At 35.8% G+C, this 19,635-nt stretch overlaps 2 protein-coding genes across 4 annotated transcripts in view; one reads left to right on the forward strand and one right to left on the reverse strand.

Moving 5' to 3' along the window:
- LOC126869851 (uncharacterized) overlaps positions 1-6,620 on the forward strand; it is a 76,466-nt gene extending 69,846 nt beyond the window's left edge. For all 3 annotated transcript variants that reach the window (XM_050626909.1, XM_050626910.1, XM_050626911.1), the window contains one exon: positions 3,312-6,620. In XM_050626909.1, coding sequence (XP_050482866.1) covers positions 3,312-4,262 — 951 coding nt within the window. In that variant the 3' untranslated portion in view covers positions 4,263-6,620. The remainder of the gene's footprint in view (positions 1-3,311) is intronic.
- A 132-nt stretch (positions 6,621-6,752) lies between these two features.
- Positions 6,753-11,196, reverse strand: LOC126869534 (ES1 protein homolog, mitochondrial-like). The gene is made up of 4 exons (XM_050626185.1): positions 11,140-11,196; positions 8,438-8,727; positions 7,590-7,753; positions 6,753-7,357 (listed from the first exon to the last, which is right to left on the reverse strand). The coding sequence occupies exons 1-4, from the start codon at positions 11,194-11,196 to the stop codon at positions 7,146-7,148; spliced, it is 723 nt and encodes a 240-aa protein (XP_050482142.1). The 3' UTR covers positions 6,753-7,145.
- Positions 11,197-19,635: the final 8,439 nt, after the last annotated feature.

The following is a 19,635-nucleotide window of genomic DNA, read 5'->3' on the forward strand; positions in this document are numbered from 1 at the left end:
GAATCGTGATCATCTCTTCTTACGCGACATAACAGCTCATCTATCACTTTCATTTACGAGGGCAAAAGGTGTTCGTTGTCTACAAATCTTGATGCAATATTCGCCTCGGAGGTCATTCGTAAAAAAGCAGCGCGCATATGTTAACGTCCGTTTGCCGGAAAATGTTCTGTGCTTCATTGATTTATAACTTGGTTCGTTCGCTACCCATCTGAAATCTTGTAACTTTATTTATGTTCTTACACGTAACAGTATGTACTTCCTTATCGTATCTGAGGAAATATGTTCTATCGTAGCGAGCAATAAATTTGTCGTTTTTAATATTACCGTTTATAACGAATGATTGCTTATCTAGTGCATTACATGTTGAAATAAAATGATGTCATAATATACATATGTTAAAACAGAAATATTGGATGCCTCAGATAGAGGCATCAAATAGAGAGATTTTATTGAACAAACAATTTATTGCGCTATATTATTATGTTAAACCAACTGATCTTTATAATAAGAATGTAGCAAGGATTTATGTTAGAAGGTTTATCGACAATTTTATTTGATTTTTTGTTTCTCTGATTAATATTTAATTATTTAATATAGCATGATTTAAAAGATACTGCCTTGAATATGAGCAAATTATTATCTTACAATAAAATGAACGTATTATATTTTACTAAAATATCTTATCTTAAATCTGTATAATTTCAATTGGATCGTCAACACGTACGCACAGATCATACTGTTCATATTTAATAAGTTCGATTTAAAAAATTGTGACATTTGACTTTCAATAACTCGTTTAAATTATGAAAGAGTAAAAAAGTTGGAAATTCAATTATCCCCTGCGCAAATCGTGTCAGAAAAATGTTAATTCATCGTCCGATGAACGTATTATGAAATACCTATATTTCAGCTCTACGAAAATTAAATTACGTCTATTTAAACAAATCTATCATTTAAGACGTGAAATCAAATACACTTGCAAGCATTTGTTAATCCAAATAATTGTCGTACTATGAATAGAATTTTCTTTCATTTGATATTAGATTAATTGTAAGGGAAAGAAAAGGTTTGTTTGTAACGGAATTAAAATATTATTTCAACACATTTACTCAGCTGTAGCAACTCTTCGTACTCTCTAATCATTGTATTTACGCTTTTCAATCACTGTTTCTACGTAACTGCATCAACACGCTAACTTGCAACCGCTTGACTACCTTCAATCATCACATTAGTTCAAGCCAAATTTAATTACCTTTAATGATAAATAATTAAATGACACGCAAATAAATTAATAACTAATAATACGGCCAAATATCATAATTGCTGCTAATTGTTGTTATCGTATCTGTATATATGTTATTTTACAATACGTATAGATAGAGCTGTAAATGTATTATACATATAAACTACTATATAACGATGCTTCTTGTGAGTAGTTTCTAAATTAGCAACTCTCTATCTAACAATTAAAGTTCCGTAAAATGTTATTGATATGCATATATACTGTCTAAACTTCCACATTAAAAGTATCAATAACGAATTTCAATACAATTTTCGATTACTTCTGATTAGAAATAAAAAGAGATAAAAAATCGGAGTATTTATATTCTGTGGCAACAAACAACTCCTTTTTGGCGTAATAGTATTTTCACCAATTGAAAAACATCGAGAGCAATCGATGTTGCAGCTGCCATTAAATATTTCACTGGAGGTTCCGCAACTGCTATGTTGAAACTTATTATTAGTATCCAACACTAACCCGAGAACTTGTTAGAATTTGGAAATTCGTTACGTTGATAGCCACAGCCTGAAAATTCGTATTTCCAATGCACGTGAAATAATACACAAATATCCACGTACATAGTCAGAACTATACGTATTGTGATACGAACAGGCGTGTGTACATGCATGTGAAACAGAGATTTCTACGCGTGACACATTCATCGATGCATGAAATTTCCATACAAATATGAGACAATCAAAACTGCAAAAAGATTGCATTTTAATTATACGACACATCCAGCACATGCACCTACTGTTTTCCATTTATTATCGTTTAAATTACCGCGTAGACTCACTCGCTATGTTATACACGTGTATACAACGTCGAATTACCATACAATCGTAAGAAGCATAGCTTACCTCCCAGCAAATAACCGATAATCGAACGTCCAGTAGGAATTGATCGTTACCCTTAGGATTAGATAGATTAAAAAAAGCACAGCCATAGGAACGACTCTAGGATCGAAACATTCGACGAATACAAAGTAGGCGAATACAGTTATAACGTGAGTAAGTTGACCTGACATATTGGTAACAATACTAGGCGTGTCACCGGTGTGTTGCAACTGATTTCAACGACTATCGTCCGTATTAGCATCGACGCGTGAGTATTGCTCGCGTCCGCACGTGCACGTTCCTCTACCAGATAACAGTGTATAGTACGCGTAATATTGAACGGCACAAATATATAGGCGCAGCTGGTATCCACGTCATATGCACGATAGCAGCTAACTAGTTTTGCAGCCGGTCGTCGGCACGAAGATGTCTTAAATGTCAAGGCGAGGACACAGTGGTGTTGTCCTAGCCGAGGATAGACCATCGCCTTTTATACGATCGGTCAATGAGCTCCGCGAAAGGAACTTCGGTATACGTCATCCTGGCATACCTTTTAACAAGAGTTCATCTCCAGAACAATGAATGCGATAAATCTTTCGTCACGCGACTACTCGCGTCTTTTTCCAGGAAAACATATCCTGTTGAAAATTGATCTGATTGATCTTATTTTTCATTTTTAGAAGCTTCTTTTTTTAACTTTTATTCTTAAGATTTATCGTTAATTCTATCATAGGCGAAATTTTGCCCTATGCGAATATTGTTTCAGTATCTTCGTCCCGTAATAATAGCACCGACAAATGATAATTTTTCTTTTTCTCTAGTATCGAATAATACTAAAACTTTTAACTTCGTTTGCTCAAACTCGTCGATCATTAAAATAAAAACATTTGTATATGTTCCTGTAATAAATATGACTATTTGGGGAATAATATCGTGCAAGTTTATGGGAAATTTAGAATTATATAAAAATGTAAAAACATGCATATAATATATAAAAATATACAAAATAAGGGTCGTTCTAATATTTACTGGGTAGGACCAATTTAGGTTTCATTTCTTTAGCTGCGCTCGTCAAAATAAAACATTCCACAAATATTCAGTCTATTTAGTAAATTTTACAGACTCTTACTGCTCGAACAAACAATATTTCGCTTGCGATTGTAACATTCGAAAATTTCGTTTGTATGTTCCAGGACTCCATAGCGTCCGCCTCTGAAACAGGCGAGGAATACGAAGACGGTGACGACTCGGATATGTACATGGAGCCAGACGGTACCGAGCCGGACGAAGGCGACAAGGTAGAAGGAAACCAAGAGGACGAAACTTACAAAAACACAACTGACGAAGTTCCATCAGACGCGACCGAGAAAAAAGACGAGCTACCAAGCTCTACCACCGACAAGCCTACCTCGAAGGACCAGAAAGCGGAAAATACCAAAGAAACGAGTCAAACGGATGCGCCTGACTCAGAAGACAAAAGCTTGGAAACCGATAGTCAAAACTTCTTCCCTTCGTTTGCGGAGTTGTTTGCGAATCACAGGGCTTCTTTCGCGGAGCAACAAAGGTATAGACCCAATAGATTCCTCGGGTACTTCCAACGCGATCGCAGTGGCTATCAAACAGCGACTGCAACGGCGAAAGACGTTCATCATCCGCTTCTAGGGTCAGGGAACTTTGGCGTGATTCGAGGTGGCACTTACTACCCCGAAGAGAAAGAAAACGACGAGTACACGATGGACGATAGTCTGTATAATCCTTACTACCACGGTGGAAATCGTGGCCGTGCAAACTATTTCAGCAATCCGAAACCTCAGCCGATTCGCGGTGGCGATTTCTTCGCGAATTTCCGAGACTTCGCCGATATCACGGCTCCTCCTAAGTCCAGTTTCTCTCATTTATCCGTGGTTTATGCAAATAAGAACGGCAGCGCAGCTGGGCGTATCACAGAGCCTAGGAATATTATCGAGACCCTGAGAATGTTGGAAGAGGAAGGGCAAACTAGTTCCGAGGTAACGACCACGACAGAAGCACCGAGGAAGAAGCAGAGCAAAGGGAAAAGGAAGTTGATGAAGATGAAGCAATACGAAGAGGACAAGGCAAGAAGATCCCGTATGACCGTTGAGCCTTTGTTAGCGCTCAGTTGAACGTACGCCGGGATCCAAATTGTATGGTAGTGCGGACGCGAACCTCGGGATCTTTTCCCAAACGCGAAATCTGGCCACGAGATCAGAACCAAAGTCTGAAAAGTGTTGTCACATCCTACTACGTATCGGAGGAGTTTGTGCTGAAAATGAGAGGAACAATGATCAAAGGGACGCTTGCCTCGCGTTTATCTGAACGTTTACGAAGCAACTATATGATCGTTTTGAAATTTTTTCCAGGTAAATTCCGATACGTCCTGAGACTGGATTTTATATTAATAAGAACGTTCGTACAGAGATCTTATTCCTACGTAAGCGTATTCCGTTTTCTTGATTATCAGCATTAACATAAATGCGTTCCACCTTGGCGTATTGAAAAATCTCCTTTGCAATTGTAACGATTGCGTGGAACCTGCGTGTTTCGAGCAATTATTTAAATTGTTTATGGGAGATAAGCTGTTATTTGTGTACCATTCTCGATTTGTAATTCAACGTTTCAGGCATTCTGAGAAAACTAAAAGCGCCAAAATACAGGTTACCGTCGAATCGAACCACTAATGATACTGTAGAAACTTAGAGCTTACTAAAATTATATGAAAATTTCTTAAGTTAGCATCGATATGCTGTCAAGTGAACATCGAAGTGTTTTCTATTCGTGTTCTGCAATGACGGATTAATCGTTGGACGAAGAAAATAATTTAAAAGGAATAAAATATTTCATCTTTATCTCTAAATCCAAATTCAAGAAACTAGCCTATTCGTGTGTGGAGATCACATCGAATCATAAATAACGTTCTCTCAGTATATCCTCAGAGATATTTTCAACAAAACAACACTTTTTATACACTTGCATCAGACATAACATTTTTCCGTTAATTTAAAAATTAGTAGATCCTCATTTAAGAAATATCAACGAATTCAAATTGTCAATGTCTCCTAATTTTTATCATCTCGCTATTAATATTCAACGTATAGTCAGGCATTATAAGATAACTTTTTTCTCAATAGATACGGCTCCTTCATCAACCGTTTTTGAAGCTTTTCCTGGCAACGTACTATAGCACGTACGTTGTCATTTCAATGAAATAATTCGGTGTAATATATCTCTTTATATCCCACCATGAGAATGTATTTATTCAAAAACGTATATTCACATTTTTCACGCGAAAGTTTATCAATTTTTACAAAAGAAATATGGAAAAGTTTGAAGATCGAACTGAAGAAATATCTCGTTTAAGATTCGCATAGAAACGTATTGAAACGTGCGATCATTCAAAATTGCTTTCATCGTCGATCGATTAATCCCCGAACTTTTGTATGCGCGTATAAGTAGTCATCTCAAGTTGGCGAGTTGCGATTGTGTCAAACTCGTTTATCGGCAATTCACGGACACATTTTAAATTGATTGAATGCACTTGCGCGTGCAGTTTCGTTATGCTCGAGTAAACCTCGATCCGGTACGAGTAACTCGTACACACTAACGATAATTTCCGTTCATACGCTGCGTACAGTTGACGCACGCGATCACGTGCGAGTACACCGAGTGTGAAAACAGAAAATTCTGCGCCACGCGCGTTATCATCGAGCGCAAGAACGGAATCACGCGGAGAAAAAAGAAAAATTATTGCAAGAGCGTTGATTTGCGTGCATCGCGGCCTTTTGTAAATAAATTCCATCGCTCTCTGCTTCGTGTTTTCTTTAGTGTTTTAGCTAAAGCAGAACCGGACTAACACTCGCGCCTTCATTCCATGAATATGTATTTGTTCGTTCGGATCTCGTTTCTGCGTCTAGCTATGTAGTTTCTAAACGAGTAAGATCGATCGTGGATAAGTATCTCTCCTCTTCTTTTTTTTACACGCAGACTGTGTCTCGCTGCATTTATTAAATTCACAAAGACTGTTCACCTATTAATTATTATCGGCTTAACGTAGAATTGTTCATTCCTTTTTCATAAATTAAACTAATATTTCTCTCATGAAAGCATCTAGTTTTGTTTAGATCTACATGTAAGCGACTTTTCTTCACAGCACCCTTTGATATGTCTTTTCTAATTCGATTGAAGATCATGCATTTCAATCGTTAGATCAGTGGTTTGTTTAAAAAAAAATTTGCTCTGATTCTCGGGAAAAATCACGGCGAAGATTCATCCTGTGCTTCATAATAGGAAAGAATTATGAAGAGGACAGCCTACAAGTGAATTATTCGTCGTAGATTTCGGCGCATTGTTATAACAGTTGTTGTTGATTATTTTAAGTATATGAAGTAGGTATAATAATTAAATCGAATACTCTGTCTCATGCTGTTTTTAATATGGTGCAAAGGGACACGATGAGATATCGAAATAAAGTATATTTTTCATAACTTACGTGAATGTGAAATCCTACTACGATCATTTCCTACGATTTATAACACGGGCACTCTGTTCTTAAGGTAAGTAAATTGTACTGGATATACCATAAGACAAAGTTAATCTCATCTGCAGAACAGACGTACAAAAAAGTAGGGTTTTCAAAATATGGAAAAAATTCAAGAATGCTTATACTTTCTACTATTGTACAACCAATTTTTGAGACAAATGTTTAAAAGATTTCTTAGGATGTGTATGAAAATCGCTTTAAGCAAATGAAATTAACTATTATGATATGCGATTGAAATTTTGCTCGATGAGTAAGTGATTCTGATTTTGCATGAAAAGTTAATAAATTGAAAATTTATTAATGTACTTTACAATCACTATATTTCGAGTAATTGATAAATATTTACACACGAGCGATGCACTTAAAAAGAGATAGAAAAATAAAACTTCACGATAATCGGGATATTTGTAATTCACTTAAGCGATTAAAAACTTAATATGATATCGAATAGAACATCGAGACATCGTTGTCAATTCATGCATTTTTTCAACGCAGTAATTAATTTCCCTATACCATTATGGACATCTAAATAAGACGCAGGTTTATACATCCAGGCTGGTGTACTAACGACATTGTATTTTTTACATCTCGTTACTCCCTTCACATTTTTCATTTCTATCCTGGCTCCCATGTCTTTTGCTTTCTTAATAGCATCGGCGTACGGCCAATCTTTTGCTGGTGCTAAATTTAAAATCATATAACGATGTACATTTTTGGTAATAATAAATTTTTGGTTTGACTAATATGCATCCTTGTATAAAATTATACTTGTTATAATTTTCTAAAAGTTTTATTGTTATATATTATAATATGATGGATACTTTAAGATAACTATCCTAATCTAATAACTAATTAAATAAGGTAAATCTATAAATAAAAGTATTGGACAAAAGTATTTTCTTTAATAACTTACAATCTTTTCCAAGAGTAATTTTAACACCTTTTAATACTCTCGCCACAAGAACGCTTGCAATGCACATCGATGCAATTGGTTTCTTCTCACAGTAAAAGTCTTCGATAAGCTTTTCCAAATCAGGAAGTATCGTACAGTCGGCGCCTTTTTCTGCGAAATTGCTCCTGTAACAAATGCATTCGATAAAGTGAGTAGGGAGCAGGTAAACAGAGTAATAAAGAAAAATTCATTTTATTAATACATTTTTCATATCATCGTCTCTTTTCGTTATATGTAGATTAACATAGTGCTATAAATCCTTTCATATGGAATTTATCGCTGATAATAAGAAAAAAGCTGGTTATGATTATATTGAAAGCAAGGTCAAAAGCGATAAATTTTCATTTTATAGCATTCATATTATCTTACGAATGGTTATCTTACGAATGGCATGATTACCCCCATAATTACAAAAGCTATTTCAGAACACAGTAATTTTACGTATCTTATTTATAAATGTTACGAGATTCGTTTTAATTATCGAAAGTATTTAGCAAGGGGTAAAACACAATTCTATTAAATCTTGTAACATATAATTTTCTCATATTTATTTATGAAAAACATGAATAATACATGAACGTTAATGAATGATATATAAGAAATGAAAATGGAATAATTTTATTTAATCTTAAAATTAATTGCATTCGTGTACTTCCACTGTAGCTGTGAAGAAATAAAAACTGATATAGATAAAAGATCAAAATGATTATATATAGCAAATCATGATTAGTTTTAACAAAAAGGATCAATGTAAAAATTTCACGGAAATTAATTCTCTAACGATGTTTAAATAAAATACAAATACCAACAATGTCTTTGCCGCACCAAATCCTCCAGGGAGAACGAGTGCCCCATGCATACAAGCTTCACATTCGCATAGCGGTTTAATGCTCGATCTAGCCAATCTGGCAGCTTCGACTAGTCCGTTTCTGGATGGACTGTTTGTATCTGGTTGTTTAGTGAAATGATCGACAGTTTCGCAAATGTCTACATCCGGCGCGTAAAAGTGTGGCGCCATATCTTTCTGGCAGATATGTATCGTCGACGATATGGCTTCCGAAATTTCGGTACCATCTAGATAACCGCACCCGCACAAAATCTGCGGCGAAAATATTTCAGACCAAACATGGATTATATTGCAGGAATCAAACAGAGAAGTTCAACGATATAACGTTTCGGAAACTTTTAATTTTTGAGAACTATTACGTATAAAAGTAACACATCTAATCTAATATAATATATATATTTTATAATATTTTACACATGTATGTACTTACAACAGCTACAGATACAGGTTCACAACTTTTCTCTTGCTCCCTTTTACAACACTTTCTGTTAACAATTTGTGACGTGTGAAAAGTGGACGATAAAACGGGTCTAAACATGAAATATTCATTTTGTAAAAGTGGTAGTATCCGTGCACGTATCATAATATGAAAGTGTGGAGTACAAGATAAAATGACGTTAAAATTTTATTTATGTAGAATTACATTTGACAAATAATTTTATACAGCGAATTCCTCCATTTTACTAATTTACGATATTCGTCTGTTTTATTCAAGCGACGATACAAAAAGAAATATTTAGGCGTGATTTGAAGGGAAATTAGAGAAAATTCTTTTTATAAATTTATTCCTTTAAGTTTAGAATCGACGCCGATCCATGCGTATCTTTCTGTTTATTAAGCAAAAATAATTAACATACAGTTACGATCGGTAACAAGAACAAAATGCTTTTTTATTAAACATATATCAAACAAATACTATACATAAGCCTCTGTACATGTTTTACAACGAGCTATTGCCTATAAAGTATTTTTTTATTTTCTGATAGTATAGGCATCGGTTTTTGATAGATTTGAATTTTAAGTTCTAAGTACTTTCTGTAGAGGGCAGAATTTCCCAGAATTACAAGAAGAGCCCTCGATGTAGTTCGTGCAAACTATTACACGCGCTCGATCGATAAGTTCGTTTCATGGTGGTGCAATTTGGTTGAAAGCTGCGCTAGCCAAAGTGAAAATCGGAGAACAGCGAAAGAATGGGATGGAATAATAGAGTGGAAGCAAAGGGAAAAGGGAAGAGATAGGGGAAAATTCAAAGCCTCTCCTGTGCTTAAATAAACATCGGCAAGGTAGGCTGAACTTACTTTATGGCCCGTATAACCTTTATTGTGCTCTAGGAGCAATTTTCGCTCAGACTATGAATACGAAACACATTATGGGGAGCGGTAGAGATTTAACAACGGCATGAAAAACAGTGTACGTAATAATAAATTCTCTCTGACTCATTAAAATATATAAAAGAATCGACATTTTTCGGAAAAAGATATCGTCGGTTCAGTTTTACGATATGAGTCCTCTATTACAATCACTTTTTAGCTAACAATATTGGTGAATACATCTAAGGAAATGATAAGTTGTAACTTCTAATATTGTAAACTTCTGTTGTACAAAATTTATATAAATTTACAATTAATCGCGTGAAATAAGACAATGACAATCGTCCTTCGCGACTTGTTATTTTCGACGATAATATTAATTATACTCAATAAGATCGAACTTAAATTTATTATTTACTTCCACGATTAAACTTAAAGGACTACGTTTAAACTAACACTTATTATATCTGTATTTAGATAGAAAGGCGAACAACGAGATACCGAGCGACAACGAAACAGTACTCGGGGTTGTGCTGCTTTTCGGTTGACGATTAAAATCTATATAGATTTTATTACATAACATGTATATTATACACACCCGTGTTACGTATAGATCTTATTATTTATATCTATCTGAACCAGGGCTTCAAACTCGTCCCAGAATCACGAATCGCGCAACCTCAGCCGATTCTAATTATCAACCGAAGAGAAGCACACCCCCGAGTACCGTTTCGTTGGCGCTCGGCATCTCGCTCTCCCTTTTGTATGAGACGTACGGAGAGCTAACGCATAATCTTATGTAAATCCCGCGTTTCCCTTATGCTCGTACGCCCTTTCTGTATAGGAAAAGCAACTTACGTGGGTCGGTTCTCTGGTTACACGTGGAAAGGGATGCTTAGGCGACGGTCCGCTGGTGTGTTGGACCAGGCTAGGGCGCGGGGCTTATATGAATGTTAAAATAAGTTTGAAATTGTCGCGGACAAGTTTAGCCCCGTGGGAGGCAGCCGTCGAGTAATTCCACTGTGCCGGTGGTTTCGGCCCTTCGGCGAGTTTGCGATCACTCGCGAATTCGTAGCAACTTCTACGCTTCGTAGCCTTCACTTACGTTTTCTCTCACTGTCCTGTTACTAATCACTCGTCTTTATTTTACGCGTATTTAATCGAACGTAATACGATAGTCGGAAGATGAACGACAAAGGAATGGAATACTCAGCTGCAATTACGGCGAAGGAAGATTGTTGAGACACGACATACGATCGTTAGTGTTGATGGTATTTGAATTAAAAAGAGGATATTAAAAATATTAGTGAGCATTAATGGAAAAAAACAGAAACGAAACAGGTAATACATATACCTCATATAACATGTACGTAGGTGTTATCGTATACGCATGATGTACTCTATCTTCCATTTATACCACGCTTCTTTGCTTCCACAAATGTTTGCTGACGCATAGCTAAAATTATAAAAGCAATTTATGTTTTATTCCAGCCTGCGTAAAACGTACTTCGCAAAGATAAATGAATGATGAGCACATGTTATGCAATTTCTCTACGATCTTTGTCATTATCAATATAGGTATTACTCGAATTAAAAAAATCAATTAACGTAGCAATATTCTAGTATCGATGCTTATCAATATCATTGCAGATAGTATATTCAAAATTCAATGTAAAATTCACAAAATTTCTATTTCTCCGCTGCATCCAACTATAAAGAACAATTTCAGCCAACAAAAATAAATAAACGACACAAAGGACAAGAACGCAGATCCGATATCATATTAAAAGCTATGCACACAGAATATAAATTCCTGAAAGAACTGATTGATCTATACAATATACCCGTCTACGCGTTACATTTCCTCGTCATATTCGTAATATTTCAAGGACCCAGGACAATCTTTCATCCGAGTGATAATAATCGTCAGCGTCGTTTCTACGCCTAGAATTTCGCCTAGCGTTGGCACCAGCCACGGAAAACAAACTTACAGGAAGTTACGGAAACCAAGCTTGCTGGTAATATTCCCGGCGACACGAGCAGCGAACTAAAACCGTTTTGCCGAATGACAGGCTGGTGACATTCAGTGAGGATGCTGGCGCGTATCGGAGGAAGGGATCATCGTCGACATTCTCGAAAGGTTTAAATCACGAGTTCACGGTGAAGGCGAACTGTACGCGCAGCCCGGACGATTTTCGAGGGTCGTCAGGGAGTTGAGGAAGGGAGTAAAAGGGAGAGAGAGAGAGAGAGAGAGAAAGAGAGAGAACACCAGGTGGGAGGTTGATGGGTAAATGCGATGTGATGCGAGTAACTGAGTGGCTAATTGAATGAGGTGCCTCCCAGGAGCGTCGAACCGTCGCGTGTCACACGTCAGAATTTCCGGACTGGGAACCGGAAATTACGACGATTGTCGGTTCTCTGCCAATTATCAGGTCGCGATATGATTGCGGGTGAAATCGCGCGATTCAGCTGTGAATTGAGTGCACACCTCCGCGAATCGTTTCTCCATCGGATAGCCGGCAGAGCGACAGAGTGAGTTCGTTGGTGGTACAGAGAACAGAGCCAGAGAAACCGGACTGTTCCCGTCAATCATTAATAATCCATCAAGCGTATCGATAGTTCGATTTCTCTACCGATACTCGAATCCGAGGGAGACCACGAAGGGGAAAATGATCGTTTGTCAATTTCTAAAAGTCCCGTCGATTGGCTGTTGAGCCGTGTCATGATGCGTTCATCTATTACCTAGGCTTGCGGAGCTTCGCAGACGTAAATCGGGTTATCGTTTACAAGGAAACTGATTGGCACGCCGGTGACTTGCCTATGATTTTAAATGTTCGCATATACAATTCGGTACATTTGTTATTGAATTTAGAAAAGAATTAGTGTAGTGTAGAATATATGAAATTAAAATTAGACGATATGTAGCGTGTGAAATGATATCATAATTTATCAAGAAATAATAAGAATGTTAATAGAATTAATATTAAATCGTTGTAGTTTTATACGTTTTTATACATTACAGATTTGATACGTTGAACAATACGATAAGTGAGTTTGTACGTTTTACTTACAATATACATCAAACGCTTAATTATAACTCACAATCAATTTTTCTCTATATTCAGAGTATGACGAAAAAGAAACTCGTATATCTTAAACTCTTGTATCTTATATATTATTCTTAGAAACCTAAATTTTATATGTAATGTGACTACCATATATACCCATCTCCAAAAGTGATGAAGATTTCATGATTCGGAGGACTCTTCCTTGTCTCTGAGCTTTTGAAAAAGGCCTACGAGCAAGGACCTGTTATTTTTCGCACTGATGAGCGTTCCGGCGCGTTTCCAGAAGGAAAACATGATCGGAAGATGGGAGAATAAGCGCAGAAGAGTTTGCAGCATTGCGGGCTGGTAAAGCTGGCTGCTTATGCATTCTTGGCGCGATAGCAATCGCGGGGATGGCGGATGTTGGCAGGGGTTGGATGCCGTGCGAGAACCAGACAAGAGAACAATTACGCGCCGTCAGCCCCGTGACCGGTAGGATGCCATGAGGCGAATCAAAACTAGGTGTGCTATCACCCCTGGGCCAGCTTCATCTTCGCGTTCCGAGGCCACGTTCTTCGTCCCGAAGGGGAAAGATCGAATCTCGATCGGTAAGCGAAGTTGGCAGTTTCGACGGATGCTCCGCAGGACCAATTTACGTAGACTTGTCAGAGGCTAAGTTTACGTATTTCTCTTCAGCTACTTCGATTCTTCTTTTCTACGTACACGGATCGTTTATCAAGTATTAGATTATTTTAGCGGTAGTGACTAGTAACGCAGAAACCAGACCATTGACGTTTATGGGATTTATAGAATATATTAAATTGAATCTCTTTGATAGTAGAAGTATCAGAGTTTCGTTATTTTGACATTATTTTTGAACATATTCTCGTTATTGTCTAATAGCAATTAAGTATGTAAAATAATGGTTAAAAAATAATTTAACGTTATATCGAACGAAAGACACATTTAAAAGAGAAAATAGAAGACACATGTTGAAACAAACTTAAAAAGCCACGATTCCGAAACCCTTATCTTTCCTCGATATTGTGTCCCTTTTACCCTCGATACTTTTTCTGCTTCTTCGATCTTCCCTGCCTGTCCGTGAGATCGCTTCCCTAATTTTCAGCACGATCAAACGTTATTTCCAACCTATCCACCACTACATTGAAACTTTCGTTTAACCGATATTGAGAAGTTTTTCGTTTCGTGTTAAAGATAACTTTCTCCCGTCGACTTTTCCTTTTCTGCTTCAACTTCGCACCCTATTCTAAGGCCCGTAAAATTGTTGTCAAAAGCAGGGAGTCTAATTTCGTGCTTATCAAAGTAATCTATGGTCAATATTGTAAATTGTCACGTGCATTGGGATAAAATTTCGGTATAAAATTGCCTAATTTCACAGGTAAATGATAGGAAGCAGCAAGTTTAAAAAATAGAATGGAAGATTGAAGTTTCGTTCATTCGGTTTTGCGAGCTTCGTTTTATTAATTTCATGTTATATTCGTCGACAGATGCTTCTGATTAATTTTGCCATTTTTTAACCAACTTTAATATACCTGTCATAGAATCTTTTCATTTTTGAAATTACCTTGAAGATTTTAGTTTTTAGGGATAGCAAAGTGCGTTATACTTTAACCATTTCGAATTAAATAATCTGCTTACATTTAATGTTGCATGTTGCTGTAGTAAAATCGTTCGTATTCAGAAAGCGCGACGGTCGTTAAATAGTCGAATACGTTGCTATGATGTCTGCCGTTACACGTTCGCGGCACAATCACGAGCCACGTTTTCCTCTCAAGGTCTGAGTAATTAATTTTGCGAAACGAGTTCACACAATATTCCTCCCTGGCGAATGCTCGCAGGCAGGGAGCATCTCGATGCGCCTCTCTACCCGTCTAAAGCCATTTTCCATGGGATTTGTTTCGAACCACGTACATCACACGTCCCTAAATCTAAAACGTCTACTTGACGCTTGAGTTTCAAGGAAGTCGAGGCGCTATTAAAATCTTCGTAAAGTTCATCTCGGCCGGAATAAATGAATAAATAACAGATCTCGTTCGCGAAGGAAAGAAAGGGTCGGTGGGTATAAAGCGGAAACATGAAGCGGTTTGCACCGCCACTTTGATATTAAACCTCCAGCCCTACCGAAAGAAAACGGAGTTTAAATTTACTTTCGACGATCGTGACAAGAAACGACGTTAACGAAAGGCAAGCATGCCATATTTTCTGTATTACTTTTCATTTAATCGTGTACCTTGCAATAGCGGAGAACACCGAGCCTCTTATTAAATATATTTCATAAATATAAACACTTATTCCGCAACTATCTGTTTTAACATGTTAGAATATCGTGTCGTAATATATATTATATTGTTGGGTAAATATTATTTTTTATGTATAAAACAGATATAGGACTGTGTGAAGATTTTATCAAAAATATTGTAAATACAAAATAATGTTGTATCCATACAATTAAATTTTAGGAAAATAATTAAACGTTAAGAATTACCATTATCATATACTTTCTGTAATATATGTATAGCACTTACTGTTTGTCTAATTCATCTCTCTTTCGAACATGTTACGAGAAAAACGTACACACACATTCGTCGAAAACTCTTGAAATATTTTTCTGTAGCGAAGCTTTAATGTTTGATGTAGACTACGAATTTAAAGATTTATACATTTTTCAATATAATTATTGATACACCAACAGTGTATATTTTCTTTAATCTACGAAATATTCAGCTGAATAAAATATTCCTTCTTGTGTCTTAATAATTACTTAATTGTTCTCAAGTTTGAAGCAAATATAACTATAATTCTAAGACTTCCAATTGAGATTATACACATACTTCGTCTACTTCTCCTCATAGAATATTTCCAGATAAATTTCCAATTTCAATAGGAAGTTACTCTTCTTCTCTACATCGATTGTTTCGTAGAACAAATATGTATCATTAAAGGCGTTAAGTTGGCGTACAATAATTAGAAATCCTGATCCGTTCCCAGCAATAATTCTGCCTAGAAGATTCGTAGCGAAAAGAAAGAGTCTGTCGTTGCAAAGCGCGAATAACCGGCAAGTCTCGACAATTCGAGACGAGTTTCGTCGTGAGAGAGTTTTATTGTATTTTTTTCATTAACAAGTCCCGAGCCGGTCCCACGAGGACGGGAAAGTTGGCGGCGAGTTTTAGCGAGACTTTTGTTAATGTTCAGAATTAACGGAGTAAGGAGACTTTAAGTCATAAGGCCCCACGGGAGCGCGGGGTTCGACGCGAACTTTCACGATTCTTTATTTCTTTATCAACTCCGACCCTTGGTTCCACCTCCGCCTCACGAAATGCTCGCCAACCCGACGAACCGTTTCTTCTCGCTACGCCGCCACTCTATAATTACTTTGTTCGGCACAATTCTCTTATTTTCTTTCCCTTTACCTCTGCGACATCGCAACCCAGCGAAATCGTGCCAGGCTTCGACCGAAGCTTTTATTCCAGCAGTTGACATTCGAAAATTGCATCGTACTTCGTTACTCCATTGTATATATGATATCGTTGAAATTTTCATTTCCAATTGGTTTACAATCAATTGCAACTTTGACCGCATTATTGAATTGTTCGGGGATAAATAAACGGACTCGAATTTGTTATTTGTAGACTGATTATTAGGTATCTGTGCTTAAAGGTGCAAAATGAATGCATCCGAAAAACACGATTGATCGCATTTTCCATGTTTTACAAAGGAGCAATGTTAGCTCTGGAATGACACACTGAGATCTTTCATGATTGCGTGGTTATCTGATTTTATTTATCTGCTATTTTTTTTATCGTAATCTGATAGTATAAGAAGACAATGTAATGTAATTTGTTCGATAATGTACTGTAAGATAATTCCTCCATAGAAGTTTAAATTGTTTAATAAAAAGGAGAAAAGAAAATTTTTATTTGTTCGATAATATGCAATATATTGGAAAATTATTTCTTTGTAGAAATTTCAATTGTTCTAATGAAAGAGAAAGCAGAAATAATCAATTTTATGACTTCTATACTAATTTCATGGTATATTACAGAGCTGTTATTCAATAATTTTTACATAATCCATCAAATCTGCGACAATAATTTCAATGTACCTGCCAGTTTCATGTGAAAGTGAAACTTTCTTCACAAATGCTATATCTGTCTGTGTTTCATCCAATGTGCCTTTCTATGAACTTAACTGTATAGGACGGAATGTGAGAAACGTCATGCATAATATAACATGATTGCATCGTGTACATTTTGATGTTCCATTAGTACGACGATTGACGTATGGATCGTGCGGACTGTATCCGAGTCGAGGTAAACGTGTCTTCGTATCATCGTATACGTCGAGCATCGACCAGAATGGTCTCTTGTAACTAATCAACCGACTGTCTGGGCCAAATCAACCCTTGTCGTAACGCTCGATGCTTCTGTACTGAAGGGACAACCTAATTACGAAAAACGAAAGATCATCGCAAAAATGAGTTTCATTTCTTTGCTTTATGCGTCGAAATATAATTGAGTATATGTTATTAATATTATATTAAATACGGACTATTATTTGTTGACAAGGTATATTAAGTCGATCGTTAATATAAATAATAGGAAGATTTATACGGATTAGGTAAGCCAAGAAAAGTATCATGTGAGATGACAAATGAATAGAATCAAATGATCAAAGAAAATGAATAAGCGTTAGACAGTAAGTATAGGTTGGGATTAACATTTTAATAATAAGTTGAAAGTAACTAAAATTTTTGTCTTGGTCGTTACCTAATTGCATGATGAATATCGAATTGTTATAAATTGATAGTCATTCGTATAACCTGTAGTTAGAGATAATGTCTTATCTTTTATTTCAAGTGATTGCCAAAGAATGAGATTTCGTAACTAACTGAGCATGCGGAAATCGAATAAAAAAATCTTGGTAGATATTTCGGTAATGAGGCGAAAATTGAGACAGCTTTATTAAGTCGGGGGAAGTTGCCCTGATTAAGTTACAACTCGACCCCTCGGGCGGCTACCAAAGTCACCCCCGTTGCTAATTTTATTTATTACACAATTTAAAAATCAATGCCTCGATAGAAACTAATAAAGGAGCGCTGCTAAGACCGAAACGGTTCTTTTTACCCCGTAAAATTCATACTTCATTAGAAATAAACTTATTCAACAGAGAAAATTTACCAAATACTAGTATAATTTTTAAATTACAGTACATTAAATTATTTGATCTAATTTGATTTAATGGCTATTATGAATCCGAATAAATTTATGTTAAAATTATGTCCATGATAAAAAAAAACATATTTTTATAAAATAGATAAATTACTAAATTGTTTCTGGATGAAACCGTGTGACAAAATATATATATATATATATATCATTTATAGATAATTATTTTCAGTAGCCTATTTGGTTATTTTAAACTTTCATCATATTATTCATGTATAAAATTCATAACTTTATATTATCTAATTTCGAAACATTTTTTTCCTTTGACTATGATAATTAATAACTATAGCTTAAAATTAAGTTAAATTATATTATATATGTATTTCATAAATATTTTAATATTACAATTGGCAAAAACCAAATTTTGATATAAAAGAAAATTTGTCCATTTTATATCAAAGCCAGCACGTTTTATTATTACTAGTAGATCATGATAAACGTATGAAATTTTTAATCACAATTCCGATTTCATATAACAAGTCACCAACTATGAGGGCATTGCAGCAGCCCGTTGTACGCTAACTAAGTTAATTTAACCCGATTAACGGAAGACTAAGAGCTGACTTAGCTGGAGGGGTGAATACAGGACGTGGGAGGTAAATACCTCTGCTGTCAGTCTCTACATTTTTAATTAATTAACGATCAATTTGCACGCGAAATGCACTTTAAGAAGTTTAACGCATGCTCACGAAACTTGATAACGCGGGGCATGGAAAAATAAGGCTGATGTCAAGATAAAAGCGCTCCACTAATGAAGACTGATACATTTCCGGTTCATTGCAAAAACATCATGCGAATTGTGCGATAATGAATTAGATTTACTACGAAGATTTACAAATTAATTAAACAATTGAATTATTAATAAAATAATACAGAATAATAAATCCAAAAAATGTGTAGGAGAACGAAACTGAAGAAAAATTTTATATCTTTATTTATTTTTCATACATCAGATAACATTTAATAAACGACTGAAGACTTCGTTCTTAGTGACATATCATCGTACTGAAAAGTTAGGACGGTAGAGAAGATTGGATCCTCGATTTAGTGAGCAATTAACAGATAGTGTGTGCCTTGATTGCAAAATTAGGCGAAAGACCAAGCGTCATCTGCTGCACGTTTTGGGAGTACAAGATCCTCTCGAGTGCTACGGACCTCGTATATCCCTCCAAAACCATAGTCCAACATAGAGGACTTTATCGGGTGCTTTGCCTCGTAATTAGCCATTTTGAATCTCAAAGGTTCCACTGAAATCTTGAGAGATTTCTATTATAACACCGTCTGTTACTTCATCTGAATCTATAATATACTCTGAAGAACAATATAGAAATTATTATTCATTACTACTTCTCACATGTTACCAATTTTATTAATGCTACTACGCATTGCTGAACATTACGTCTAAAACGATCCTGCAGAGACTTTAAGAAATAGAATACACATTGTTTCTCGCTTTACATTATCCACAGATAACTGCTTAATTTAATACAAACTAGAAGGTACTTAAGGATGAATAGAAGTTAAAATATTAAAAGATTGGAAATTAAAAATGAGAAA

The sequence above is a fragment of the Bombus huntii genome, chromosome 9 (assembly GCF_024542735.1).
Source record: "Bombus huntii isolate Logan2020A chromosome 9, iyBomHunt1.1, whole genome shotgun sequence".
Lineage (NCBI taxonomy): Eukaryota > Metazoa > Arthropoda > Insecta > Hymenoptera > Apidae > Bombus > Bombus huntii.

What these genes read in the sequence shown, in the direction of transcription:
- LOC126869534 (XM_050626185.1), bottom strand. Translation starts at nt 11,196, where the DNA reads ATGGAAGATAGAGTACATCATGCGTATACGATAACACCTACGTACATG. An exon ending in TTTGGTGCGGCAAAGACATT is followed by an intron (nt 7,754 to 8,437) that starts GTTGGTATTTGT and finishes CATTTGTTACAG; the next exon opens with GAGCAATTTCGCAGAAAAAG. An exon ending in AATTACTCTTGGAAAAGATT is followed by an intron (nt 7,358 to 7,589) that starts GTAAGTTATTAA and finishes TTTTAAATTTAG; the next exon opens with CACCAGCAAAAGATTGGCCG.